Here is a 21662-nt window from a genome sequence, read left to right on the forward strand (position 1 = left end):
TGTTGTTTGGTGGCCTGGTGGCGTAATTCTAGAGATTCCCTGGGAGATTCAGGATGCTCGGAATGTGGGGGACCAAAGCCCTGTTGGAGGTTTCTGCCCGAAGGGAATGCCTCGCGATGCCAGGATTTGGGTGCGGGATGCCTGGCTAGAAGGGTAAAGGCCGGAAGCCCCGTCGGAGGTTTCTGCCCGAAGGGAATGCCTCGTGATGCTAGTTGAGATGCGAGATGCCCGGAATGTGGGGGGCCGGAAGCTCGGTGGCCATGGGATGGCTGAGTTTGCCGGGAACCCTGTCGGAGGTTTCTGCTTGAAAGGTTGATGATGAGATTGATGATGAGATTGATGATGGAGCCCTGTCGGAGGTTTCTGCCCGGAGGGTTGATGATGAGATTAATGATTTGAGAGATGGGTGATGTGGTGATCAAAATTTAAAGATAAAGATGATAATTAACTGATGGCATGTGATGTGATATGATGATCACCTATGATAATATATGCATGATGATGCATGATGATGATGGCATGTGATGTGATGTGATGATCACCTATGATAATATATGCATGGTGATGCATGATGATGATGGCATGTGATGTGATATGATGATCACCTATGATAATATATGCATGATGATGCATGATGGTGATGTGTGATATGATATGACGATCATCCATGGTATGATATGCATGATGATGCATGATGATGATGGCATGTGATGTGATATGATGATCCCCTATGATAATGATATATGATATGCCATGATGATGATGATATATATGATGTGATGATGCATGATACGCATGATTACAAGGTAGGTGATGCTTGCAACGTGTGATGATATGCATGATGCATTGGAATGTTATTGGATTTCCTTATCTGCTGAGTAGTTGTACTCACCCCTTTTGGGGATAACATTTCAGATTAGAAAGATGCCGCTTCCTACCGTCACGCGAGGCACCTTCTATGGTATTCCGTCAGATGTAGAAGTAGAATGTACGGAGATCGACTGCGTCACTATCCCTGGACTGACATTTGTGCGAGTGCGTGTGCTGGTCATGTACGACGTGGGCCTAGCTGAGGGCCCAATCATCCAGGAGTTCTTGTCTGTTCATGTCCGCCGAGACGGAGTGTTTAGGGTTTGTTGCCGCCACCACCACCCGATGCACCTGGATGGGTGTGATGGTTGCGTGAAGGGTAGAGAGCTAGTGTCATCTTTTTGGGAGTAGCCGCCACTGTTGGATGGGGGGATGTCATGTGATTTTCTTTAGGGGTCGTAGTATCTTTTTGGGATCAGGCCGAGTGTGGTTGAAAATCTTGGTCTCCTTTTGTTGTATCGACCCATGAAAAACCCATCACAATAATATGTAAATAAAAGTGGCATGGCTTATCTTTTAAATTCTGATGATTAGTGGTGTGTATTTGTATCATGGATTGGTAGGGGGGATAGATGGTGATGTTTAATTTGCTTCCGCTAAGAGTCGCGCTGGGACCGCTTTTGAAAAGAAAAAATGCTTGTGATTAATGACGCTTGTTCAAGTACAAGATGAAAAAGGAAATCAAGTGTAACATCGGCGCTGGTGACGACCTACGAAGGGTTCGGGGTGTCACAATTAATCTGCTCATAATTTCGACCAAAAAAAAAATATGTTCATAATGACGTGATTCCATAAAAAAGTGAGGCTATGGTTGACGGTGACTTCTAAACATATCATGTTCCTATCGATGTTGCTATCCCTCTGCAGCAACCTTAAATTACCTGAAATCATAACTTGGTTGAGGTAGACGCCAGCTATGAGAAACAAAAATTTGACCCTTAAGTCAACTAAAATAAATAGAAGATTTTCATCCTTTATTTATATTGAAACGCAATTCATCATCAACATGATAGACATTATGGAGCGTGGACTTGCTGAGGTCCCTCTCAATTGAGGTAGGCAGATTTTCTTTCTTCCTTACATTCGGGTTTCCTTATATGAAAGTCCGCGTGGAACTAGTTTGCAGTCACCTAAAAACGAGTTCTTCAAGAGGACATAGAAGGATTTAATAAAGGAATCTGTGTTCCCATCTTGCTTTTAGCATTGCTGATAAACTTATATATGCATTGCAATGTTCCTCCGATGCCTCACGCGCATCGGAACCGAGCAATGACTTTTGGATGGACGAAATGCAAGAGATTGACACCTACCAAAGCATTCAAACACTTAAGCCACCAACATTCCTCGAGGCTTCTCGACGTCCAGCAGCACTGTACTGTGAGCACGGTTTTATGTTCGGGCTGCAAAGCTAGAGATCTCTCATGTCATAATTAACAAACAATGAGCATTTCTTGTCACAACCTTTATATTTACCTATTCTCGTATGCTGATCCAGCATAAACAATTAGAGAGTTTAAATTGATCATTTCCTGAAAACTTAGATAGTCTTCTTGAACGAGCGTTTATCTGGTAAGTGACATTGGTAAAGCTATTGTGAAGGCTATGAACTTAAAAATGGAGAATAATTGAAAAATGACCTTAAATCATTGCAAATGCTCGTGAATTGAACTTTATTAAAATGCACTCTGATTTTCAATAAAAGTGTTGGGATCGCTGCTACCCTCAAATTGGGGCCAACGAACAGTTGATGTGAAAAATTGCAATATCTTCCTTGTTAAAACTCTATCGATACGTTTCTGAAGGCACCCAAAAGCTTGTGACTACATCTCAAGGCACCCAAAAAGCTTGTGACTACATCTCAGTGAATTTATCGCTTGATCCAAGAAAATCAAAATTTTCTTGACACCCTAAAGGTCGGATGGTTGAAAGGCACAATATCCAGCAATCGAGTCCTTCAGTTTCGAAAAATCGAGTGTGGCTGGAAAGCTTCTGCAAAACACGAACCTTTTATACCCTTCGGTTATAATATCACTATATTGAAATCATATAAATTCATTTTTAGTTAGATTCACCGCCTCCTGCATTGATTACCATGCCTGATAATTATTCTCAATACCTATTAAAGGTCGCCAGTAACAAAAGTAAAGAAAATAAAGGCTCGAGTACCATTCCACTTTCTCCATTCCCGGCAGGCAAACAAACCTTGATGTTCGACCCAAAAAAGAAAAGGCTTGAGGTTTCATAGTTCAAACGACAAAAGTTTCGAAATCGCCCAACGATTCAGATGAAATGAACGAAAATAAACTCAATATGCTTTCTTGGATTTCTAACATGAAATCAAATTAGATCTTCGAAAAGAAACATTTGAACTTGTGGATGTCATTTTAGGCTCTTCTCTTCAACTATGGATGCTTGAGTTGGCTGTCGGATACTTTCACTGAGTCTTTTTACCGCTAAATGCATCATCCTCGGTATCACTGCTGAACTTCAAATATTTCTTCCAATCTTCGCTTTCTATAAAGACAATCAAATAAATAAGCAGATATAAGGAACTCATGTTTATATTTATGCCATAAGATTTGCTTCAGAAGGAAAAACCTGTTGCCTCCGAACTGCTACTGCAGATGTTCTTTAGGTTGTTGTCCAATTCCTCCGAAATAGGCTCGACAGTAATTTTCTTTAATGACTTGGTTGGAGGAATTTTTTCTTTCTTATCAAAAGATCTCGTTCTCTTCAAAAAACCTTTCGCTGTAGTGGCAAGACCTTGCTCCTAAATTGTCACCCAAATGAAATCACACCCTAAGTATTAAGTAAATATAACTTTATTTTGCATTTTATTTAGTTAGGGTTTTTGTAACTCACCTGTAGAAAATTACTCCCTGGCGTCTTCTTATCTATCAGTGCTTCCATTATATATTGGACAACCTCGACAGTTGAGCGGAACAATCTTTTTAATTGTCCATGACGATAGCTCTACAAAGATAATAGATTGAAGATATCTTGATTACCATCAGAAATTTCAAGATAGTCGTGTGCAAAGCTATTACTCATAAGAGGTAGTGAAAAGATTTCAATACACTCAATAATAAAATGCACGATAACGTAAAAACTAACTTTTTTATTAATCCTTTTGGATAACATATAAATTAATCAAATACACGTTACTTCTTTTTAATCATCAATTCATTAAGGAAAGCAGTAACAATGAATTTTTATTAATATATAATTACCATGTCTAATTTTCCATCTACTCATTGTCTACATGCAATATGCCAACCTTGCAGCCTCTCTTCAAATGAAGACTGATGTTGGATGTTCTGCAATCAATAAATAATAATCGCATCATAAAAATGAAAATAGTTAGACAATTAGAGAGCATTGGAATTCTTTATCTTTCACCATTCATCACTTTTGATTTTTCTATTGCAAAAAATGCCTTAGAAAAAAAAAATCCATTTCTTTGTGGTTGAAGCACAAAATATATGGCCAATGACCCAGCACGAAGGTTGATCAAGACTTACCTCACTCATTTTTGGGGGAGGAGCACCTATTGAAGGAGATGACAGCACAAGTTGAGAAGATTCGTCCTGCGATTTCTCTTTTGGAGAGGGAGGAAGAGTTTGCATCATAGGGTTTGTCGCTTCAAAGATACCTTCGAGAGCTTACGCTTATTACAAGCTGAAAGATATGTGGTATGTCAATTGAAAGAGAGAAGATGGTGTCTAAAGAGAAGAAAATGGTGCATATTTGAAACAACATGGTGAAATAAAGCCAAATAATTTTGCCCATTTATTGTCTTGGACCGATATGTGTACATCATTGCAAGTCTCTTGTATTTTAATAACCTAGGTTGGTAATGAAAAGAGCTAATTAGCCTTCCATTTTTTTTTGTAAAAGCTAAACAGAATCTAACACAATTAGAATATATATTTTTTCCATAAATGTAAAAAGCCCATAAAATCATTGAGTACTGAACCTTAGGTATGTTAATATTACAAAGGAAACTTGAAATAAGTTGTGGCAAGTGAAATAGAAAAACAAATGATGCACTTTTGTGCCTTTTTCTTCATCTAAAATATTGTTAATGAAGTCAATAATATTCAATTCGACTGGGTTTGGAAGCAACATGGATCCACAATCTATTTATCGAAGAAAGTAAATGAAATTATTGTATATATAACTTGTATACTTAATGCCATAGCTTATCGTAATCCATTGTAACAAAGCTTGAATTAAAAAAAAAAAAAAAGGACTTTTGCTAAATATCGTCCCAATATTGAGCATTCAAGTTATGTGCAGTAACGATGCACTGAAACTTTTAATTGATTTGCGCAATATACAATTACCTAAGACTAGTAGAGGATTTTGCTTTTATACTAAAAAAGGAAAATAATTGATTCCAATCAAACTTAAGGAATGTTAGCTAGCACCAATACCATTTAGGCGGACAACTTATATGTCATGTAGGATGATGTGTGATTAGAAATATTATAAACAGGATAACAATCAAGGGATTAACAATTTTATAGATGTACCTATTAAAAAATAAATGGGTTTTAGGAAATGAATTGATCCTTATCTCTTAGGTAAATTCAATCCAAAAATTAAATGCTCCTTACCCTATAGGAAATGAAATGCAATAATATTCAATTCGACTGGGTTAGGAAATGAATCGATTTAGCTTGATTATTTCATTCACTTAGCCATAACATCTTATAATAAAATGCAAAATAACTCCTTCTGTTGTCACGCCCCGATCCTCGGGCATGCACACATCCTTCTCACTTAGTCGATTTTATAATGCGATATCCCAGGACAAATATCGCCGACCCTTTCGTTATTTAAGCACATGCGGAAGCAGTTAAAATCCCCAGACAATAAAACGATGGGATAGAAAAGCAGGGCCATATTTTTCATATTGAAATTTATAACCAAACTTTTATACAAGACACAAACCAATTCATAACTATTCACTTCAAAAGAAATTCTCAAAAGAAGATAGACTCTCAGCCCATCCAGGTCATACTTAAGGCCCCTCTCGGGATTATCTTCTTCTTCCAAAAATCATTCTCTTTAAGTTTCACTTCTGAGTTCTCCTTCTTAGACTCCTCCTCATCAGCTTCTCATCGGGGTCCTGAAATGTTTTTCCCCAAACTGGGATGAGACTACGTCTCAGCGAGTTCTACCCCACTAAGCCCAATTAGTAAACTATTATACTATGGGCTGCCTAAACACGCACAGGGCAGAGGACGTACCTTAGCATCAGATCCCACCTGCAAGTCAGTACAATTCATAATAGGCACCCAAGCAATCATATCACTGATCCAAGCAATCATATCACTGATCGAAGCATCGATCAAATCGACCTAGTCGATTAAATGCCAACAAGACCACTCACGGTCATTTCTAATCAGTCAATCAATCCACGACATCAAATCAAAGCAATGAATCACATCAAGTCACACTCAGATCAAGCAATGATCAATCGACCTAGTCGATTACACGTCATCACGACCCATGCTTGGTCGGCACATTCAATACTATCTATAAGTCCAACCATAGTCCAGGACTGCTCACTCTAAGCTGATATATAGATAGTATAGCTCGCACTAAGCTGATAGGGTTAAGGTATACTGCTCTCGCTAAGCTGACATATCGCCCGTAGGCTGATATAGTATACCGGTATACTGCTCTCGCTAAGCTGACATATCGCCCACAGGCTGATATAGTATACCCCCGATGTTCCCACTGAGCTGATAAAGTGTACTGCTCGCACTAAGCTGACATATCGCCCGTAGGCTGATATAGTACACCAGTATACTGCTCTCGCTAAGCTGACATATCAGAGCTCGTAGGATGATATAGTATACTATCCAACCATTCAATCCATTCCATCTGATATCCTTCTCGATAAAATAGCCGTGTGTGGGGACACCGTCGGCCTTAGCCAAAATATTATAGTTTTCCTTTTTCATAATTCCCACCATTCTCTACAGCCCACCAAAACACTTTTGGTGCTGTCAACCGACACCCGGTTATTTTCCAATCAATAATCAAAGATTATTCCATTAAAGGATAATTCTCAATTTCATAAATAATTCAATTCAGCACAAACTACAACTCAATTAAATAAACGAATTTCGCCATGAAAATCGGCACGAAATTTCGGTCGTCGGCCATCTCAATCTTAATTTCTGAAAAATAATTAATTAATTAATTAATTTCGAAAATTAATTATTTCATATTAAAAATTCTCTTTAGCTCAAAATAAGGTCCAATTAAATAAACGGACTTCACCACGGTCATCAGCATAATTTTCCGGTCGCTAGCCATCCCAGTTGAATTTTCGGAAAATAAATAATTATTTAATTAATTTCGAAAATTAATTAATATTAAAAATTCAATTTAGCTTAAAATAAAGTCCGATTAAATAAACGGACTTCTCCACGATCATCAGCATAATATTCCGGTCGCTAGCCATCGCAATTGAATTTTTGTAAAATAATTGATTTATTTATTTAATTCCGAAAAATAATATTTAAATGACAAAAATCTCACTTAGGCTCGAATCCTTAAATTGAAGCTCAATTAGAGGTCCAAAAATTCCCGAGACACTCCCAATAAATAGTAGACCACGTCTACTTATTAATTGCACAATCAATTTATCTAGATCGCATCATAATTGACTAATAATTGCTAATTACTTCTAATCTAACAACCTAAACATAATTAATTAAAACTAAACCAACCTAAAGCATAATTAGCCAACTAATCTAGGATTAGTGAGATTACTCACCAAATCGCGCGCAAATCGGATCAATCCGACGGCGGTGACGCGAGGAACGATTCTTCCCAAAGCAGGCCTCGGGTTCGGGGCCCGGAAATGGCCCAAAACGGGCCAAAACTTCACTGCAAACCCATTTTCTGCACTCTCTGTGCGCGGCTGGATAAGGGCGAAGGAGGGCGGATCCAGAGTTGGGTTGGGTCGGAAATGGATGGAGGGGCCGAACCGAACCTAGGCGAGGCTTCACGGTGGCCGGAGGAGGGGTGGACGGCTCCGGCGGAGCTCCACCAGATCTGAAACATCGCTGAAACAGAGGGCTGAGCGAGGGAGAGATGGTGACGCACGGACTAGTGGTGAGGCGGCGAAGCGAGCGGCGTATGCGGGTGGTGTGGACGGCGGCCTGGCGGCGTGCGGCTTCTTCTTTTGCTCCTGGTTCGGTTCTATTCGAACCAGAGGAAGGAGAGAGGGCAGAGGGCGCGTGGACGACCGCGGAGCAGTGGCGGCGGCTCCGGCTTCGGTGGGCGACAATGGTAGCGAGGGACGGCGACGAGCGGAGTTGCTGTTGCTGCTTCAGCTTCTTCGGCTTCCATGGTGTTTTGAAGAAAAAGAAGGCGATGGGGATGCTCGATGGAGGATAGAGAGGAAGAAGAAGAGAAAACCAATTTCTCTCCCCGCTCTTTGGTCTTCGAACGGGGCCCACCAAATGGCTGTCATCCACCCACATTTTCAAGCCCCAAAATACCCCTTCTAGAAGACTTTAGGTAATTTAAAATATTGGATCTATGGGCATACGAATTTGCTAGGTTTTCTTTCCAAATTGGGCCTTAATTCCTCTTGAATTAAATCAAATTGACTTCCATAATTTCATTCAACACCTCGACATTCCAATTGGTATTTTTCCTTACCAATATGGCCCACTTGCATCCCAATTTCACAATTCATGGCTTCAATTGAATGAAAATGGCCTTATTTATCCAGTCGAAATTAGAACCCGAAAAATCTGGATGTCACATCTGTAGCGCAAGAACAAGAACCGGCGCTTACTTCTGCAAGATCTGGCATATACATATCTAGAAATGCTAATAAGTGGCATGCTGTTAATATGTACCTAGGAGGAACAAATAGATTGTTATATGGACATTGTCAGTCAAATTAATTACTACAAATGTTTGCTAATCACCATATCCATGTACATCAAGTAAGGCTCCATCAATTGAATGACATGTGTAGCACCCAAAGTTACTTTACGTATGCGACCTTATGATCTAAATGCTGGATTTGTCATATCTAAATCAAGAGCTTAACAATTCAATCACTCTTTGGGGATTGAATAAATAATCTTCAACTTTTTACAAAACAATCTTACTCATCTAGTTTTTTTGACGGAAAATACACTTATATATAGATTATAGAGGAAGATTACATCCTGCAGCCAAAGCGTCCGCGTACAGTAAATCCAATAGTTCAAGCGTAAGAGAAAGTGTAAAATTTTGGGCCGGGTGAGCTAAGTGGGCTTTGGCAGCCCAGTCAGCCACTAGGTTAGCTGGACGACGACAGTGCCGCAGAGAGAGGAGGGAGAAGTTTGATAACCAGAAAAGGGTTTTGTCAATCGCTGACCGTTGCTCCCATGGTGGTGGTCGAATACCGGTCACGATTTCAACAAGCTGAAGACAGTCAGTCTCAAGTTCGAGTGGAGCGTCTTGGAGTCCTCGATGATGAAGATGTTGGAGAGTCAGAGTCAACACTTGGAGTTCTGATTCGAAAGGTGAGCATGCTGAAAAACGTCAGAATAAAATGTCTGTAATGCAACCTTGATCATCTTTACAAATATAGGCCATATAACCTTCAAATTTGCCCTCTTGATAACTACCATCGATATTACATTTCAGAACTCCCTTTGTCGGAGGTCCCCAAAGCTGGTCGGGTTGACAGGGTCGAGGCCAGAGCTTGAGCGACGGGGTGCAGCAATAGAAAACTGATAGGCTGTGGTTTGTGCCAGGGCCAACTCCACTACCATAGAAGGATTTGGAGTCTAATTTCGAAAAATAAAATGACTTCTCTTCTTCCAGATCTGCCAAAATACGGTGGCAACAACCTCTAACCCTGAAGATGGATCAGGTAAGAGTACATATTTAGATAACCACCGCATAATACTGGAAACTGAGGGTGTAGAGGAGAATAGCGATCTGTGAGTGTGACCAAATTTTGCTTGTCCAAGGACATTGTATAAGTAGATGTTCAATTGTTTCAGGAACATATTGGCGGCATATTAGGCAGAAGGGGTCTGGAACAATCCGACGGTTGAAGAGGTTAGCTCGGGTTGCAATAGCGTTCTGGTAGGCGGACCAGAGGAAAGTACGAATTTTGGGAACTGTCTTCATCGACTAGATTTTTCGCCAGAGACTCTTAGTATTCTGGTAAGGAGTTGAAGCATGTGACTCTTGTGGCTGGCTGCTTGACTGTAAAATTGCATGGTAGTTGCTTTTAACAGTGTAGATACCAGTTGATGTAGCTGACCATATCAGTTTATCTTCTGAAAATAAGGGTCGGATAGGGAGTGATGTAATTTCTTTAGCAACTTGTGCTTCAAAAAATTCGTGAATCACCGAAGTCTTCCAGGATTGGTTAGTCTGGTCAATGATTTCTGCCACTTTAACTAGTTTCGCTCTAGCTATAGGTCCGTAGATGATTCCCATAGGTAACTAGTGATCACCTCGAATTCGTATAGAAGCTCCATTCCCAATAGACTAGCAAAGATTTGGTAAAATAGTATCCTTGCCTTTCAGAATGCTTTGCCACCCCCAGGATGGCCTATTTCCTCGGACAGCCAATAGAAAATTAGAGGAGTGAAAATACAAACCCCTAAACAGAGTTCCCTATAACGAGTCAGGATTAGTTAACATTCACCAAGCCTATTTTCCAAAAGTGCCTTATTTAAAGTCAGCAAATCACGAAATCCCATTCCCCCTTGTATCTTTCGATCTTTCAAGACATCCCATTTCTTCCAATACACACCTCCCTTATTCTGATTAGTTCGCCACCAAAATCTAGCTATGCACTTTTCAATAGATGAACAAATAGAAATAGGCAGCTGAAATATCATCATCGCATACTGTGGAATAGCCTGAATAACATATTTAATTAGGATTTCCTTACCCCCCTTAGAAATGAACTGCTCCTTCCATCCCTCAAGCTTAGCATTAACTCGTGCAATTATCCATGAGAACACCTCTTTCCTTGATTTGCCCCAGTCTGATGGAAGGCCTAGATATGTTCCAGTCCTTTGTAAAATTGGGATCCAAAGTTCCTTAGCCATATTCTGCTCTAAAGAAATAGGACAGTTCTTGGAAAAAATGAGACCCGATTTATTGTGGTTAATCAGCTGACCAGTAACCACACATTATAAGTTCAAAAGATTTGCTAAATTGTGACATTCTGAAGTAGTGCCAGCTAAAGAGAAGATGGCGTCGTCAACGAAAATTAAGTGTGATAATGTAGGACACCATCTATTCAAACGAAGGCCTTTGAGTTGTCCTAAACTGATAGCTTGGGTAATTAAAGAGGATAAAACATTAGCCACAAGGATAAATAGATAAGGTGAGATGGGATCACCCTGTCTCAGCCCTCGAGTTGGAAAGAAATAGGGTAAGATTTCTCCATTGAACTTCACACCGAGGGATGAAGTGGTGACGCATAGCATAATCCAACCTACCCACCTTGGATGAAAACCTAGTTTAAGGAGATAATCTCATAAGAAATCCCATTCAACCCTCTCATAGGCTTTTTTCATGTCTGTTTTCAGAATAGCATTGAAACTTCTAGTAGTTTGGTGTGTGCGAAAGTGATGAAGAACTTCTTGGAAAATAGGGATATTGTCTTGGATCTGGCGGCCTTGAACAAATGTTGATTGTTCCTTAGAAATGAGAATAGGCAATAAGGGTTTGAGGCGATTAGCAAGCACTTTGGATATAACTTTGTATGCGAAGTTACACAAGCTGATGGGCCGGAATTGGTCCAGTGTTTCAGGTTGAGATGTTTTGGGAATGAGGGTGAGAATAGTCTAATTTAGACCTAGAGGCATTTCCTCATATAGCATAAAATTCTGGACTAATTCAAACAGGCTATCTTGAATTGTTTCCCAATGCTCTTGATAAAATAGGCCAGTTAAGCCATCTGGTCCCAGAGCTTTGGTAGCTGCCATTTGGAAAGTAGCTTGGCGAACTTCCTCAAGGGTAAGAGTGGCTATCACTTGATGGTTCATCTCGGGTGTAACAACTGTCATGCATTGGTCCAGAAGCGGGTGGTAGTTACGATAACCCTCTGAAGTATAGAGTTGAGAAAAATAGGAGAGTGTGATATTCTGGAAGGCTGGGATATCACGTATCTACTGTTGATTTTCATCTTGTAACATAGTAATGCGATTCCGTTGTTGGTGCTGAATAGTTGATGCATGAAAGAATCGAGTATTTTTATCGCCCAAATTAAGCCATTTAATTCGAGAACGTAAAGCCCAATATTGTTCCTCTTGTTTCCAAGCTTGTCGTATTTCTTCTTTCAAACGTGATACATGTACCTTGTCAATTGGGGAAGTTTGATTGATAAGATGCTTTAATTTGTCCTGCAGGATCACAAGTTTTTGTTGACCATTTGAAAACTTGCGACGGCTCCATCTTTGAAGGGCTGCTGTCACATTCCTCACTTGTCGACTAAAATCAGCATGTTCTAAGTCAGCTGAAGTCCATGCTTTCGAAATAATATGCCTGCATTCAGGATCTTCATTCTAAAAAGCTTCAAATACAAAAGGCCTACTTAGTTTGCGAAGAACTGGTGATGTATTAAGCACAAGGGGACAGTGGTCAGAACCCACTAGTGGGAGGCCAAACTTTTGCTGTAGGAAACAATAAACGCTAGTCCATCGAGCAAACCATCCGATCAAGTTTGGCCTTTACCAGCTCCTCTCCTGCTCTATTATTTAACCAGATGAATTTACAACCTTTGCCTTCTAACTCAGTAAAAGCACAATAATCTAACATAGTTCGAAACGATTGCATTCGTTGCAGCAAGGTAGGTCTTTTAGCGATCTTTTCCCAAGGGTAGAGGACTTCGTTAAAATCACCAGCACAGAGCCAAGGAAAGTTATTTTGGGAATGAATGTGGCGAAGATCATCCCATACCACCTAGCACTGTTGAAATTCTGTAGGAGCGTGAAGAAAGGTAATGCGAATAGTCTTACTTTGCAGGCCAAACTTACAAGTCTTGTCTAACCAGTATTTTGTGGCTGTGATCACCTGTAAAGAGATGGGATCATTCCAGAAAGCTACTAAACCTCTCGCCAGACCAACTGGATCAAGTATATAGGATTGAGAAAAGGTGAGAATTCTCTGCACTTGCTTCATCTTAGCTGCAGAATTTTTAGTTTCCATAAGAAGTATTATATCGGGCTTTTCAACGGTCATCATGACCCTAAGGGTGCAAACTATCAGGGGATTGCCCAAACCCTGACAATTCCATTAGATAACTTCATTTGTCAACAGGTGGCTGTTTAGGGCCAGCCACCAGAGCCTGAACTTCATTCTCATTTGCTAGGGAAACAGGAGCATCCATTAAGTGTAGATCAGGAGGTTCCATAATGAAAACACTCTTGGATTCATATGGATTATATCTTCGCTGTTTTTTGGTCGAGCCTAGAAGAGGTTTCTACCGAGGATTATTCTGCTTCATTGATGTTTTGCTGTCCATAGGTGAGGATTGAACTCCCTTTAGCTTTTGGTTAGCAGGTACAAGGGTTGTACTATGCATAACCAGTGGGAGTTGGGTTGGTGAAGAAGGTACAGTAGACTCAAAACGGTAACCTTCGAACTCCTTGTTTGGATTTTCACCCATAATTGTAGATGGAGGAGGCAATAGTTGAGCCGTAGTTACTCGTGCAGGGGGAGTTTCAGGAATAATTTCTTCTGCTTGCTTTGATGAATCTAGTGGGGCATAAAAGAGTTTCCAGTAAGGACTATGCATTTTGACCTCGGCTCGGAGCCATGGCCCATAGGCCATCTTTTCTCGTCCCTCATGTTTATCTTCAGTGTAGGGAACGTCCTTGCAGTACATCGCGTAGTGCCCGAGCTTGCCATAGGAGAAGCAGAAATGAGAAAGTCATTCATATCGGAAATCTAGCCAAAAAGGCTTGCCCTGTATTCGTATTAATTTCCCTGTGACAAGAGGTGTATGCACGTTAAGTTGAACACGAACTCTTCCTGCTTTAGACAGTTGGCCTTCCTTTGAATCCGTCTTCACGTCTTTAATCTCACCAAGTTGTTGTACAGCTTTTATTAACATACGCTCTGAAGACCATTCTAAAGGTAATCCAATGACTTGGACCCAAAATTCACAGGTTGAGAAATCATAACAGTATATGGGGGTATTGGAAATCCAGGGTTTGAAAATAACCAAGTGGCCGGAAAAAAGCCAATGTCCACAATCAAGAACTTTGAAATTAACATACGCTCTTTGCATATCTACGTTGGTCTTAAACTTTGCAATGTAGAAACCTGTCTCACTTTGTGTTATATCTACAGAATCTATATGCCATGCTTTCCGGAGCTTGGTTTGAAGTGCTGGAAGATTGATAGATGGGTCGGACAAAATTTAGGCAACTAGTGTTAAACAACATTCCTCTACCGTGTCAGTGGGTGGAGCTTCATCCCAATCTTCAATAATTTGTTCAGTAGTGAGACGACTCAGGCTAGAACAGAGAGCAACTAGACGTGAAGATTGGGCCAGTTCGGTCGAAGCCATGTCGAATGGAACCACTTCCAGTGAAGCGAAAAACAGAAATAGAGACCACGACGAGGATAGCAGATGGAGAGTAACAACAATTCAATACCATTCATGACAATCACCAAGAAGGATAGACATGCGGAAGCTAACCACTGACAATTGGCGCAGAATTTCACATATGCAACATGGTTTTGAGTCCGACGGAAGTGAACGATGAGCCCGATGTAGGAAGAGTTCAAGCCATGCAGTCAGTCGCAGGTGGGAAGGGAGAAAATATAACCAGAATTGTAGATTCTGGATTAGTTGCCAAGTCGAGAAAACTGATGTACAAGGTGGGTTAAAGTACTGTAGAGAACTGATGGTATTTTTTAGATACCTAAAAAATCCAATAACTCGTGTGCCGATCCATGTATCACATCGGTTTAATTAGTTTAAGGGTATTGACGGGCCTATTCCATTAGGGTTCCCACTTGTACTTGACCCTTGTAGGACATGAATGTAGATGTTTTTTTGTGATTCAATCTGAGGCTCCCCTCGCATAAAATCCGAGCTTAAAAAACGGGTGGAGTTGATTTTTTTTTTTCTGTTGCATAGTCATCCTAAATTATCTCGGCCCAAATTTTAGCATGGTTAATGCATATTTAGCTACACCGCACCATGGACCAATTTATGTGCTGAATTTTCACTTAGGAAACATACCATTTTAAGGAGTCTTCACAAACCCGCATAGATCCATGCCATTTTAAGAAATTTTTATAAACCCGCGTTGATCCATTCCCACTATACCGCGTTGTCCATCACGCCTCTCTAACTATTGTGTCGACAGGCCCTAGGTCTTAGGCTGTCTAGAGAACACAGCCCTGGATTTAGCACTTAAGGTATACTTCCACTATTAGATGAGACAATTAAGGAGAAAGTCTCGTTCGGTGATAATTCCAAAATTCTTACCAAAAGCAAAGGTATAATTCCGACTCGTTTTAAAGAATGGTGCACATCAGCTTACTACTAATGTTTATTATGTTCCAAAAATGTCAAGTAATATCTCGAGTTTGGGATAATACTAGAGAAAGGCTATATTGTTTGCATGAAAGCTTTGTTCTAAGAGATCAAAATAATAAACTAATTGCAAATGCGAAGATGTCGAAGAACAAGATTTTTATTCTCAATATAAAAAATGAAATGACTTGATGTTTTGAAGGCATCCATGATGAAGGAATTTGAAATGACGTATAATGATCTCATAAATTATTATTTTGGCATAAAAGTGAAGCAAAGTGCAAGTGGGATTCTTATTTCCCAAAAAGGTTATGCAGAAAGCATACTTGAAAAATGAGATGCAAACACCATGAGTGCCAAAACTTAGTACACGGGGACATTTAAGTGTCAAAAAGTCCAAAAGATACAATTAAATGCCAAAATCAGAGAAAAAAATGAATACTTAAATGTCAACGGCAAGAAATTCGATCAAATTGTTGACATGGCATTTTTTCGGCAAGATAAATGCAAAACAACGTCGTTTTTGGTGTTGATGTGGCTGAATCAGTCCAAAGTCGTTTTTGGTGCCAATGTTGTCTTAAAATTTAATATTAATATAAATATTAATTAAAATAAATTTAAAGAAGAAAAGATCTATAGCAGCATTCAACAAGGGCTTGCATGGCCCTCGTTGCCATTGACGACAATGGGGCAAGGTTTGGCCAAGATCACTAGCCCCTAGGCAATGGCTAGTGACCTTGGCCGACCACCGGCGACCTCAGTCGACCATCCCCAATGTCGGTGGCAAGGGTTAAGACCCTCATTGAACGTGTTTGCCATTTTATATTATTATATTATCTTTATTTTTATTTAAATAATTTAGTTTTTAACTTATTTTTAATTAATATTAAATTCATAAATTTAGGACTAAAACGATTTCGTTTTGCACCTTCATTGTAGAGTTGGCTTTCGATGAGCCGCGTAGACCACATATATCATTAAAAAAAAAAAAATTCCACGTCAAATTTCTTGCTACTCTCGCCAGACTTAACACTAAAGTGTCTTAATTTTCAAAAAAAAGTGGTAATTAAGTGTGTTCATACCTGATTTTTAGTCGACACGTCATTAAATTTCTCGACCAAAAAGTGTCATTTTTCATTTCTTTCTTTTCATTGTCGTTTTTAAGGAGTTTTTAGCTCATTTCAAGAAAAACCAGAATAGTCAAATGGTTAACTTTCGGGTTGACTTTTTACCCAAAAAAAAAATTCACTTAACTTTAATTTCACTTTTTTCAAATCAATTTCTTGAAAATTCAAAGATTTGACCAAAAAAATGACATTTTAGGAAAAGTCAACTAAATGATTGACTTTTGATCAAACTTTTGACCCAAAAAAATAAAAAATAAAAAATGCACAAATACATTTCTTTTAATGCCAATTTAACTTTTGTGTCAAAAAATTCACAAAATTCGATTAAGAACCTTGATTTTTCAATTTTTCAATTTTAGGTTCTAAATACAAAAAATTCACAAAATTCGATTAAGAACCTTGATTTTTCAATTTTTCAATTTTAGGTTCTAAATCGACAAAAAATAAAATTACTTTTATTCTAGTCATAATTAGGTGCAGTTTCTTTGTCGATATTCGGTTATGGGACTGTTTGAAATCTGCGTGCACGTCCAATTTCACAATTTATTGAATTGAAATGCGAATTGTCATTTTGAACCCTAATTAGGGGATCGAAATCAATTCTTCATGACTTCTGAACGGACGATTGCATTTCACTCATTTTTTTAGATAAGTCTAATTCCGGGGTCAATTTTGAGAGATTCACTCGGCACATTCTAGTTAGGAAAACTAGCTAAGATGCTTCAATTGATAGAATTTGACTTGGCCCATTCTAGACGGATGTAATTGAAATAATTGAGCTTCAATTTGGCCAATTGAGGTTCAATTAAAAATATGAGTTTAGCTTGTGACCTCACTTCAATAGGAATTCGATGGATTTAAATATTTTGTGCATAAATAGTCGATTTGAGATAGCCCAATTGCATCTCATTTGATCCGATTCATGTAGAAATATTTGATTTTGTTTAAATTGGGTAAAACCAGAAAAATCATAACAAAATTCAAACAAAAATTCAACCAGGTCAACCCAATGTTGACCATTGTTGACCGTCGTTGACCATATTTGACAAGTGTTGACCGGCAAATTTCTCTAGGTCATTTGTTGGCCGGAAACCACCCTCAGCTAACCCACTTCATGGTCAATGCATTTATGCCCTTAATTTTCAAGTTTCAAAATTTTCCCCAGAATTATGAAATTTGCAAATTTGCCCCCCAAGTTTGATTAAATTACAAAAGGACCCCAACTAATCCCTTACCTCAAGATTAGATCATCACCATCCATTGAGAATGCCTCATGACCATTCAATTTAGACATGTGATGGATTTGGGTGTCATCATAGAGCTATTAAATTTATTAAGAAGAAATATAGCATCATAACCCTTGGATCGATCCAAGGGCTAAGATGGCCTCTCTCATGCACATATAAATATCATTTTCCTTCGAAAAAATTTGAGAGGGGACATTTTTTTCAGATTTGTTTTCTCTCACTAAAAACACCTCTCCCCATCCACATTCTCCCTCTCATCTTTGCACGTAATTTTTTTTCCTTTGGTGCACCACCCCTCGCCGGCATTCAACCTCTCGCCGGCGATCTCTCTGGCGCTGCCAACCACCACAACGTTCCTCTGCCCTTCCTCGAGTTCCAAGTAGTCGCCGGTGGTCTTTTGGTGCCCAATCTAATGGCTGTTTTGTCCAGCAGCAAATTAGAGCAAATTTGGCATTGTCTTCAGCATCTCTAGCGATCTCAGTCCCTCTAAGACAGTCATTGACATTCCCAGGTGTCACGGTGGCTCGGTGATAGTACACAGGAGTTTGTTTCATGCGAAAACATTAAGAGGTAAGCTCTTTGGCCTCGAGCTCAATGAAGCAAGGTCTCAATAGGAGATCGGGGCTAGAGTTCATCTTAAGGATTGATTTGTGAGGTCTATGATGACTTGATGATATTTAGGATATATTGGGAAGGAAGTAGATAGGCTGCGATGATGATAATATGTTTGATTGCTTGGATATCATTGTTCTGCAATTTTGGATCCATGCCGGATCTCTTTGTGCATATGCTTGGAAACAAGCTAGTAGATGTGCTTTTTTGTGCTCGATGCTTTTGTGAGAGTCAAAGATGACTTGATTACCTTTCCAATGAGCTATAGCACATCCCGATATGATGTCGTTTGCTATCTGAAATCTGTTCCGTTTGGATTTCTAATTTTTATATATTTTTTTTATAATTGATTTTTGGGTTGAGTTTTGGAATAACTTTTCTTCATTAAAGTTTCTCGTCCAAGTGTTGTGCATGTCTTGTATTTTTTTTTTTCAAAATTTTTAGACATGTTTAGCTAGGTCAAAATTGCTTAAATCTGAACATAGGTCAGTCTATCTTGCATTTGTCGGAGATTTGTTTTGATGAAATTGAGTCCATAAATGCACATATTTGGTCACAAATCCTTCATAAAAGTTGAAATACATGATATATATATATATTATATATGTTCAATTGATGCATGACATTGGCAAAGTGAGTTAATTGTGTGCACTAAAATAAAAGGTACTGTAGCAACATGTGCTGGACATATAGTTTGTTTGTTTTTCCATTTTTGCCATGACTCATCATCGTAATTGAGTTTTGACATCTTAATGAGAAATCTTCATCATCGTATGCTCTGTATGTGAGATTTTTGGTAGGATTTATGCATGTTTTGAGGATGGCTAAAATCATGTTTGTTCTGTAAACTTAATGCTGAAATAAAACATTGTCATATACACACTTTTCCATGCTTGTTTGAGTCATCTTGGATCAAATCTTATGATCATGCCTCCTTGATGCTTGAACTACATGTTGCAAGGTTTCAATACATGTTTAAGTCATGTCATTTGAGTTGCATCTTGCACATTAAATTTGTCTTACAAAAAGTGTTCATCACACTTTGAATTCTCAAGCATACCATTAGGAATCATGAATCATCTCATAATTTCATTTAAATTGTAAGACATTTTGCATACCGATTTAGGATTAGATGACTATCCAAACTTTCCGTCGCATCCAATCCTATGTCCCATGTGATTTTTTCATGCTGTTTGTGCATTCTTTGAGTAATTTTAAGGTTTTCTAATAAATGATTATGTTCTGTTTTCTTTGTTACTGATGCGCACACTTTTAGAGATCTCAATTTTAGGATACCAAATTGACATAGTTTGGACTTGAGCTCTGCTAGGAAGACATAGGACACACTAAGAAGTTTCTAATGCCATTGCTTTCATGCCATTTGCTTATCGTTTAGACTATTTTCCATTTTTTTCAAAGCCAAAATACAATCCAGACAAGGGATCAAATTCGGACCCTTGTTCCAACCCATGTTAGGACAGACCGTTGATATTTTTGTTTCATTTTTTTTATTTGGAATTTGAACTTGACATCTTAATGAAACTCTCTTGTTATCATGTGATGACATGATCATCCTTTCTCGAATCATTTGGAAAGATAGTTATATTACCAGATGCATATTCTTAGTTGTTTTAGAAAGTATTAAACAAGAATTACTCGTGAGTCGTCCATACGAATGTCAATTCCAACAACCAGAAAATATCCACAACGATATTTATAGTTTATCATTTGATAATGAAATAGTGAACTGCGAATAGTAACGATACCAATTAAAAGAAATAAGTTCTTGTACATTGATAATGTTAACCATTACAGAATCAACCATCTAAATAATTACAAAAGCTAATTAATTACCTAAAAGTGAATATAACTGGTAATAGTGCCTACAGTTGGAGAAAGATACTGCAAGTTAGGCCTATTCTTAAGCCTCATGTTGGATGCTCGATTGGTAATGGCCAATAAGCGTGCCTTTGGCACGATAACTGACACTCATATGGCTGTCTCTTCTGATCAGTATCCTAAAAGAATAGCCTATGATGCTGGTCTAAGCCTCCATGCAAAGGTTAGCGAGATGTCCGCGACTCTGATTGGGCATGGTCTCATACCAAATGAGAACCTGATGGGAATTTAAGCTGCTATTTGAGATACTCATCCTAATCACCTAGCCGAGTTCCATGTCACGGAAAATGAATCCATAAATGGTTCGTTTTCTAATGTGACAATTCCAGGAAAATATGGCAGCAGATACTTGAATAGTGGGAGACAAATGCCCCCACTACGTTCCCGATTTCGTTATCTCGACTCACCGGCTCCTATACTAATGACAACAATTTGAAGAGTCTTTATTCTCAATAAAGATTACAAGCCACCAAAAACAAATGGAAAGAAAACATAGGCTTTATTCCCATTCCACTTTCTCTATCCCCGGCTGACAAACAAGGCTTGATGATTCATAGTTCAATTTACAAAAGTTTCAAGAATAGATATCATCCAACAAGTTTGCTGTATGAAATGTAAATAAACTCAGTTGCACTCATTGGATAAACCAAGTCAGATATTTGTGAAGAAACATTCAAACTAATGCATGTCATTTTATGCTCTTCCTTAAATCATGGATGCATGAGCTGGTGCAAAGTGATGGCTCTCTTTCTCAACTAATCAAAGCAATCCTCCCCTCAAGCAGATTTGCCTCTTGTAGGAGTCTCTTCATCACTCACTAAATGCATCATCTTTGTTCTCACTGCTTGACTGCAAGGATTTCTCCCCTCCAAGTTTGCCTTCTATAAAATAAAAATAATAATAATAATAATCAAATAATTATCATATGTAAGGAGCTCATTTTTTCTCTTAAGTTGTAAGATTTGCTTCAATGGAATAACCTTGTGCCCCTGATCCACTACAGAAGAAGTTTGTGAAGTTGTTGCGCGATTCCTCCAAAAAAAGTTTAATGGTGGTTTCTGAATTTGCGTTTTCAACACTGGTATAGTCAACACTTCTGCTAATTTCAGGTTGAGCATTCGGAAACTTCTCTGCATTAGAGATCTTAAATAACTTGGATGGAGGAATTTCTTCTTTCTTGGAAGACATATTTCTCTTCGATGAACCTTTTGCTTCAGTACTAGGACCTTGCTCCTAAATTGACACCCAAATGAAGTGTCACTAAATAAAAAATAACTAGTTCACATTTTTACTTATTTAGGGTTTTAATAACTCACTTGTATAGAATGATTCCTTGTTGTCTCCTTAGCAATGAAA

The 21662-nt window shown here is 38.7% G+C and overlaps 1 protein-coding gene across 1 annotated transcript; it reads right to left on the reverse strand.

Annotated features, from left to right (window-relative positions):
- Positions 1 to 12038: 12038 nt before the first annotated feature.
- LOC139881470 (uncharacterized) lies at positions 12039 to 13110 on the reverse strand. The gene is made up of 3 exons (XM_071865940.1): positions 12943 to 13110; positions 12580 to 12831; positions 12039 to 12434 (listed from the first exon to the last, which is right to left on the reverse strand). The coding sequence occupies exons 1-3, from the start codon at positions 13108 to 13110 to the stop codon at positions 12039 to 12041; spliced, it is 816 nt and encodes a 271-aa protein (XP_071722041.1).
- Between the last annotated feature and the right edge of the window lie 8552 nt (positions 13111 to 21662).

This window comes from Rutidosis leptorrhynchoides, unplaced genomic scaffold, assembly GCF_046630445.1.
Source record: "Rutidosis leptorrhynchoides isolate AG116_Rl617_1_P2 unplaced genomic scaffold, CSIRO_AGI_Rlap_v1 contig161, whole genome shotgun sequence".
In the NCBI taxonomy this organism is placed as follows: Eukaryota; Viridiplantae; Streptophyta; class Magnoliopsida; order Asterales; family Asteraceae; genus Rutidosis; species Rutidosis leptorrhynchoides.

Coding starts and splice junctions, on each gene's coding strand:
- LOC139881470 (XM_071865940.1), bottom strand. CDS start 13,110: ATGACCGTTGAAAAGCCCGATATAATACTTCTTATGGAAACTAAAAAT. Junction 12,832..12,942: donor ATGATCCCATCTCTTTACAG/GTGATCACAGCC, acceptor CAACAGTGCTAG/GTGGTATGGGATGATCTTCG. Junction 12,435..12,579: donor AGGCCAAACTTGATCGGATG/GTTTGCTCGATG, acceptor GAAGCTTTTTAG/AATGAAGATCCTGAATGCAG.